Here is an 8,246-nt window from a genome sequence, read left to right as displayed (position 1 = left end):
GTTTCTCACAAACCTGTTTTCTCCTGGAGGACTTAAAAATATATATATTTTATTGATTTTTTTACAGAAAGGAGGCGAGAGGGATAGAGTTAGACACATCACTCAGCTGCCTCCTGTACACCCCCTACCGGGGATGCCCTTGACCGGAATCGAACCCGGGGCCCTTCTGTCTGAAGGCCGACGCTCTATCCACTGGGCCACACCGGCTAGGTGGCCCAGAGGGCTTCTAGGACAGCTTGCCTCAGGACTGGTGTGTGGGAAAGGACTCCAAAGCTTGCCTGTGTTCCGGAGCGAGCGGGCTGAATTCCGGGATTGCCGGAAGTTCTGTTCTTCGCAGGGACCCGCCGCCCTCTGAGGGCACCGGCAGGAGCTGGCCCAGTTTCCAGGGCGGCTCCCGCGCACGCACTCTGCTGTGGGCGCTGCCGCCAGAACCCCGGGGGTTTCCTCCGTGGCGGGGACCCCGCCTCCCTCCGGGGGCTCTGCTCGCAGTCCCCCCCAAGGTGCGAGCGTTCTCTCTCTCTCTCATGCTCGTCATGGCCCACAGCACCCTCAGGGCCGCCAGGCTCTTCTCGGGCCAGGTTTTGCTTTTTCTTTCTTTTTCTTTATTTAAAAAAAAGCATATTTTTATTGACTTCAGAGAGGGAGAGGGAGAAACATCCATGAGAGAGAATATCATGGCTCAGCTGCCTCCTGCACGCCCCACACTGGGATGGAGCCTGCAACCCGGGGCTGTGCCCTGACCGGGAATCTCACTGTGACCTCCTGGGTCAGAGGTCCATGCTCAGCCCCGGAGCCGTGCTGGCCGGATGCTGCTTTTTAATGTGACACACGGTGAGCTGGGACTCGTTTTATCAGAGGAGCAGAAGATGCGAGCTCGGAGGGACCTGCCGGGGCTTCCTTGCGGGCGGGTGTGACGCGGGCTGCGCCCAGCGAGCCTGCAGGTGCGGGAGCTCAGCGCGCAGCCCCGGGGAGGCGTCTGCTGGGAAGCGGCCAGGGCTCAGCCTGTGCGGCCCGCGGACACCGGGGAGCCTGGCGGTCCTGCCGCCCACAAAACCACACAGCATTTTACTCAAAACTGGCAAACCTTTGTGATGCAAAAGTGGTGGAATTTTGGGTACTTTCTGTGAAATCGAAATCTTCACGGGGATTTCCAGCCTCCGAGGCCGCGTTGACATGATGCGCAGGGGCCGGGAGCGGCTGCTCGGCAGCACCTCCTGCGGGTTTCCGTGCGGGGGATCCGCTCTCACCGCTGCAGGGGCCGGAGGGGGTGCATGCGACCGGCTTGTGAACCGATTTTAGGAGGTTTCTCTGCCGCAGGGCGTTTGGTCTGAGAGTCTCACAGTCCAGCAGATCCCCAGGGAAAGGGCTGGGGACGCCGGGCCAGCCGGGCGGCCACAGGGCTGCGAGGGGAGGACGGGAGCCCGGGAGGCGTGAGCAGGAGGCGCTTGTTCGGAGCCCGGCCAGGCCAGTGCCTCGGCCTCCCCTCCTCTCCTCCCCCGGGCCCAGCGCCTCGGCCTCCCCCGGGCTCAGTGCCTCAGCCCCCCCCCCCCCGGGCCCAGCGCCTCGGCCTCCCCCGGGCCAGCGCCTCGGCCTCCCCCCCTCCCCGGCTCAGTGCCTCGGCCTCCCCCGGGCTCAGTGCCTCGCTCTCCACACCACGGTGCTCTCTGCTGCTCTCCAGCGCCGTCAGGAGGCGTCTTCTGCCCCGATCCCTGTCTGAAAGCTGACTCTGATGGCCACCTAGCACTCCAGCCTCTTCCAAGCACCTGTTGTTTTTAAAACCTGTAAAACCATTATTTCAGCAAAACCCCACCTTGCTCCTGTGTGTAGGGCCCCCTTTGTAGTGCATCTTTCTGCATTCCTGTCTCGGGCGCATGCCTCGGAGCTCGCCTCACTGCCCGGGCCTCCCTGTGTGGTCTGCCCCACAGGCAGTGCCCCCGCCAGCAACGTGCACGCCCGCGGGGGGGTCAGGCCGGACCCCGTTCCTGGTGAGCGGACTCAGCCCCCAGGGACGCCCGGGCGAGCCCCTGGCGCTGTCACTGCGCGCGGTGGCCACAGCGGCCGCCCGTGACAGGCCCACATTTACACCAGCGCCTGCCGCACGCTGTGTCTCTGCGTCCACACCGGGCGGCAGGCCAGCCTCCCCGCAGCAGGTCAGCTGTCGTTTCCAGAACAGCCGAGTGAGAACCGCAGGCCGAGAACCACGGGGAAGGGGCACGAAGTCTGTCACAAGCCCAGGACACTGACTCCAATGTTTAGAAAGTGAAATGGCAGTTACTGCCCGAAGCCAGGGAGACTCGCCTCGCCCGGCCTGCACGAGGGCAGGCCTCCCCGGGAGGGCGGGAGCTTTGTGAGACCCTCAGGCTCGCGGGCCCCTGGCCACGGCCACGGAGGACAGCCTCCTGAGATCCAGTGCGTGCGAGGGCCTGGGATGCCCGGTGGCGGTCACTTTGCTTACTGTAGTCTGCACGGACGGGTAAGTGTCTCTGAGCTCACCTGCTCACCAACCAGCTGTGCTTTAAACCAAAACACGACCGAGCAGCCGCACGGAAGGAAGCCACCAGCCAGCCACGCCGTGGTCTGCATCGTTTATTAAATATTATCCTCACACAGGCATTTACAGACTTCCCTCGTTGGAACTCTGCTCTCAACACATTTTCAAAAAAATTTTTTTTTTGCAGAGTGTCTCTTATAAAATGATTCCAGGTACACAACTCAGCAACAGATACGCAAGGTTCCTCTCACTCTCCATCCATCCGCAGCAGAGTTCACGTGACAAACAAAACCGATACGTGTTTACCGCGGGGGCTAGCGGGCGCCTCGCAGCCCCTGCCGCTGGGACCAGATACTCGGAGACCAGCGGCGGACGGCGTGTTGACGGCGAGACACCCACACTCACCAGGAGCTTCACCGATTGGCAGCAGGGTGCGTTCCCCCTTGAAGCACGTCTATTAACGCCACAAGCTAACGCCTGAGCCTCTAGGTTACCTCTTAGCAACAGTTTCAACGATCCATTCGGAAGCTTATAAGGATCTTCGAAGCTACAGTTGCTCTTACAATGAAGGCGGGCTTGCCGCTTCGGAGGCGTGGGGCGCCGATGCCACGGCCCACGGCGCCACCACAGGCGCCTCCGTGGCTCGGCCGCCGGGCCTGCGCGCACCAGCACGGTGTTTTGGCAGCAGCATCGTCGGACATTTGTCACATCGTATTAACACCAGCTTCAAAGACACGGCTCCCTCCGGGACCCGGGGGCTAAGGGTCACTGTGATCGCGGAATCCGTATTGCACAGTTTATAAAAAACATAAATACTGGCTACTCTAGATTTAAATACAAAATACACGTCCTATAGCTTTAAATCTATACTCTGGTTCAAGTGCAAATCAGGTGCTTTCTGTAGTCCTTTCCAAAAAAGGCATTTTTAATATTTCTTGGCACAAACGAAGGTCACCGTGCCAACACTGATTACAATAGGTACATCCCACCTCTAGGCTAGCGATCATGTACATCCAGTACGACCGGAGTTTATTTACAGACGCCTCGGCCAGCCAGCCGCCGCCCCGCCCTGCGCCGGGGGGCACTCCGCTGGCTCACGCCGGCTGCTGGGGGTTGGCGTTCAGGTGCGGAGGGTGTCCCAGGAGGCCGATCCGCTGCTTCTGCTTCCTCTGCTCTGTCATCTGGAAAGTCAGAAAGTTTCCTCATCAGCCAGACGCTTCCTGTGCGTCAGCCCCGGCGGCCGTGGGTTTACCTCTGTGGTTACGGTTTGTTCTGAAACCCACTTTCTACACAGGCTGCACCTCACACGCAGGCGGCCTCGGGGGCCGCCCGCAGGCGGGGAATTCTGGGGCCGGCCGGGCCGGGACACCCGGAGGCACTGCCTGCAGCCCCCTGCGGGGAAGCGGCGGACAGGAAGGCACGGGCGCGGACACACCCCGCACCCACCTCCCAGCGGCGTGCAGGCCCCCTGGAGGCGCGCTTCCTGCAGAGCCTGTCCGGCCCCGGCCTGGAGCTCCGTGCTCGCTCCCCAGGCAGAGCGGAGGCAGTCCTGGCACCCCTCCCCGCCTCGGTTCTGCCATGGGTGGTGTCTTGGTGCACCCGGTGTTGGGACAGACTTAATTCTCTGCATGAACGACATTGGTCCCAGCCCTGGGCTGGGTGCGGACGGCCAAGGCCGTGAAGGTGAGAAGGCTCATGTGTGAGATGCTCGTTAGCTAACGGGGTCTCCGCTTCCTCAGTCCGAGGGACTGGGGCAGAGCAGGGAGAGGAACGTGGGCTTTGGGATCAGACCTGTTCCCTAGGGTTTGATGCTGCCTCAGTTTCCCCCTCCACACGGGCAATGCCTCTATTGGGACGGCAGGAGGTGTGTGTGCATCTCCTAGGACAGTGTCTGTTATGTGGCCGATGCTTAAACTTGGGTTTTTGCTGGGACTAATTTTTGGTACAAAACCTCCCAAGGAAACAAAGAGGCCTTTTCTTATAGAAAACTCAGCCGTTTCCACCAGAGTCCTCCTCTCAGGCTCCTGGGAAACGCCTTCTGTGACCATGTGGAAGCAGTGTTTGCCCAGGAGTCAGGTTCCCGGAAAGGCGGCTTCCCCCTCAGCTCTCAGGCGAGAAGTGTCAGGGCCGTGCTCTCCATGGGGCGGGAGGGGGCCTCTCGGCCTAAACCGTTCCTGCTGCCAGCGAGGGTCATTGCTCCGCACACCAGCGTGAGGCGAGGGGCCAGCCCAGCGAGGGGCACACGGGGCGGGATCACTCTCGGCGCCCGCATCTCGGGCGAGGTCAGCGCCCGCATCGGATCAGCAGCTGAGCCGGCTCTGGCAGAGCAGAGCAGCCCCACCAGCTTCTGCCTGCACCCCCCGGCGCCGCCTCGCCTCCCGCTGCTGTGCCGGCGAACAGCCCGCGGCACCAGGAGCCTTTACACTAAGAGGCTGCCCTGGAGCTGCCCTTGTCCGCGGCGCTGGGTGCTGGCCGAGCCGGACACAGCTCCAGCTCCTGCCGGCAAACGGATCCTCTCATCGCCCTTAAGACGTCAGAGGCCGTGCCGGCCGGTCGTTGGTGGCTGTCTCTCTCAGTCGGGAATCTCTCTTGGGGCCACGTGACATCTACACCGCCGTCCTCAGGACACACAAACCGTCCCCTTAAAACCCAGCCCGCTCTGCGCGGCCACACCTTCACTCGCTCCCCCTCGGGCTGTGGCAGGGCCTTGTGTGGCCCTGGCCGGGCGCTCCCTCCTCTGCAGTGACGTCTGCTTCAGACCAAAAGCACTGTCCCTGGTTCCTCCGAAAGCAGCCGTTTTCCCCAACGAAGTGCAGCTGCGCTGAAACCCCCACAGCCCGGCCCTTTAAACGGAGGCAGAGGGAGCCGGACCGAGCCCCCGACCACGGACTGGTCTCCGCCTGCTCTTTGAGGCCTGAACATCTCCTGAGAAAAAATAGTTCAATTTCTTCTTTTTAATACTGACTGATTTACTTTTACTTAATCGTCACTCGAGGATGTTTTTTCTATTGCTGGAGAGAGTGTAAGGAAGGGAGCCGGAAGCGGGGGAGAGAAACATCGATTGGCTGCCTCCCTATGAGCCCTGACCAGAACCCAGGCCAGGGAGGAGCCTGCAGCCGAGGTACGGGCCCTTGATCGGAATCGAACCTGGGACCCTTCAGTCTGCAGGCTGACGCTCTATCCACTGAGTCACACCAGCCAGGGCAGGAATAGTTCAATGTCCAGTTCACTCACAGGGAGGCTGCCTTCCCAACAGAGACTCAGGGCGGGGCCGAGCAGTTCACGCCCCATAGGCGCTAATGCCACCCCGGGAGCCACCACTCGGATCTGACAGGCGCCCGCCGCACCCGCTCCGCTGTGCCCAATGGCCATGTCTGCCTCCCACATCTGGGTGCGGGCCGGCAGTTCTGAACCTACGGCTACGGCTCTTCAAACAGAGGACTGAGTGTGCGTGTGTGTGGTGTGTGCGTGTGTGTGGTGTGTGTGGTATGTGCGTGTGTGTGTGATGTGTGTGGTGTGTGTGGTGTGTGCGTGTGCTGTGTGTGTGTGTGGGGTGTGTGTGGTATGTGCGGGCGTGTATGTGTGTGTGTGTGGTGTGTGTGTGGTGTGTGTGTGGTGTGTGTGGTATGTGCGGGCGTGTATGGGTGTGTGTGTGGTGTGTGTGTGGTGTGTGTGGTGTGCGTGTGTGTGTGTTTATGTGGTGATGTGTGTGTTTGTGTGTTTGTGGTGTGTGTGGTGTGCGTGTGTGTGTGTGTGTGGTGTGTGGTGTGTGTGTGCGTGGTATGTGCATGTGTGTGTGTGTGTGGTGTGTGCGGTGTGTGTGTACACGGTGCGCACAGGCGGACGCCTCTCCTACCTGGTCCTTGAGCTCGGACAGCTGGCCGGAGAGGTTGGAGACCAGCTTCATGGTGGACTCGAGCTTCTCCTGCAGGTTCCGCAGCTCGTTCTGCTCGCCCTCTGAGTCGCTGCTGACCAGGGACATGGCCCTCATGCGGGGGAACCAGTCGAGGTTTCTCTCCTAGAACCGTGTGGGCAGAGAGCGGGTCAGTGCCAGGAGCGAGGCCGGGGCCAGCAGCACCGTGTCCTGCCCCCCGCGCAGGCCCGCTCGGAGCCGCAGCACCGGCGGATACGGTCGTTTAAAAAACCACGTCATCACACCCTCTGAACTCAGTCAACGGAACTCTGAATTCCCAGGATTCTCTCACGGTGAACCTGGGAAAGCCGCCTTTCAGACAGGCTCCCGATCTGCAAACAGCTGCCCTGGGAGCCGGCTCTGCAGACCACAGGCCGAGTGCCGAGTGTGACCTCGCGGGAGACCCGAGCCTGCAGCACACGGCCGCCCAGGCACCCGTGCACATGTGTCCGCCGTCACCCACCACCCGGCCTCTCGTCTCCCCGCTGGCCCTCGTCCCAGGAAACGGAACCTCAGACCCCAAAGACACGGCCTCCGTGCCGCGTTGTAGACACAAGCCGTGGCATCCCGTCCCTTCCGCACAGGCAGGTCCCCCTCTGCTTCCATCACCAACGCCTAACGCAGAGCTGGGGCCTCCCCAGCCCCCACACGCAGCCCAGCTGCGGGCACCGCCAGCACTGCCCTGCGGGCGGCTCCCAGCCTGAGGCCCTGGGGCTGTACATCAGACCTCAACCTGCACACAGCCCTGGGGGCTAGAACCAAGGAGCATTTCCCACCCTGGCCATTGTGGCTCAGTGGATAGGCTGTCGGCCAGCGGCTGAAGGGTCCTGGGTTTGATGCCAGACAAGGACACATATCTGGGCTGTGGGTTCAATCCCGTGGGGAGGCGTACAGGAGGCAGCCGATCCATGATTCTCTCTCATCACTGACGTTTCTCTCTCTCCCTCTACCTCTCTGAGATCAATAAAAACGTAATTTAAAAGAAAAACGAGCAATTCAATTCCATGTGGCTCTGACCCCAGAACCCCTTTGAACCCCTGGACCCCTCTGCACGGAGCCCGCCCTGTGCCGTGAGCGAGGCAGACCGCCACACCCATTCCCGTCTCTCCAGCTCGGACAGGCACGACCGGCCGCCTGCGCCCGCGGCCCAGCAGCCAGGCCCGGGCGGGTGACCGTCGGCAGAACCCCGCCTTCGCGTCTGTCCAAGATCAAAGTCTGGGTCTCGGCTTCGGCTGCATTTTTTGGGAAAGTCATGTTCCTATGTGAACTCATCCCGGGGTGTGTGTGGTCGGAGGGTGGGGCCGGGCGGCTCCGGGTCCCCCGAGCATGTGTCGCCGGGTCTGGCCGCCCCAGTGCACCCGGCCGCCTGGCTGTGGCACCGCGCATACCGATGTCATTAGGCACTGTCTGCCGGGCCGGCAGGCCGGCGTTCCCGGCACAGCCGCTTCCTGTGTCAGAGCGCACGGCGGCCGCAGCCGCAGCCGGAAGCTGGCTGACCACAGTGCTCGGCTCTGGTTAGCTGTCTTCTAGGTAAAGCTGGAAAAGCCCCGCGGGCCAGCGCCAGGCCTCAGACACGGGGGCGGCACCACAGCTCGGCTTGTCCTTGACTGGAAAGGGGGGAGGGGTGTGAGAGGGGGGAGGAGGGAGAGGAGGGTGTGTGTGTGAAAGAGACAGAGAGGAAGGGAGGGGGGGAGAGGCAGCGGGGGAGAGGGGGGAGGGAGGGAGGAAAGGGGGGGAAGCAGAGGGGGAGAGGGAGGGAGGAGGAGAGGGAGGGAGGGAAGGGGAGAGGAGCTTTCCTTCTGGGAAGCCTGTCCTCTCCAGGCCGGTGGGGGCTGTGCTAAG

At 62.1% G+C, this 8,246-nt stretch overlaps 1 protein-coding gene across 9 annotated transcripts in view; it reads right to left on the bottom strand.

Moving 5' to 3' along the window:
* Positions 1–1,685: 1,685 nt before the first annotated feature.
* Positions 1,686–8,246, bottom strand: part of ITPR1 (inositol 1,4,5-trisphosphate receptor type 1) — a 137,195-nt gene continuing 130,634 nt past the window's right edge. For 8 of the 9 annotated variants that reach the window (XM_045579513.1, XM_036432127.2, XM_036432133.2 and 5 more), the window contains 2 exons: positions 6,348–6,509; positions 2,571–3,672 (listed from right to left, as the gene is read on the bottom strand). In XM_045579513.1, the coding sequence (XP_045435469.1) occupies positions 3,586–3,672; positions 6,348–6,509 (249 nt within the window). In that variant the 3' untranslated portion in view covers positions 2,571–3,585. Of the gene's footprint in view, positions 1,698–2,570; positions 3,673–6,347; positions 6,510–8,246 lie in introns of those variants that run through there. The other variant, XM_036432132.2, reaches the window with a different exon arrangement.

The sequence above is a fragment of the Pipistrellus kuhlii genome, unplaced genomic scaffold, assembly GCF_014108245.1.
Source record: "Pipistrellus kuhlii isolate mPipKuh1 unplaced genomic scaffold, mPipKuh1.p scaffold_m20_p_11, whole genome shotgun sequence".
NCBI classification, from domain to species: domain Eukaryota; kingdom Metazoa; phylum Chordata; class Mammalia; order Chiroptera; family Vespertilionidae; genus Pipistrellus; species Pipistrellus kuhlii.
The sequence above is the reverse complement of the archived record's forward strand: the minus strand, read 5'-3'. Positions and strand labels throughout refer to the sequence as shown.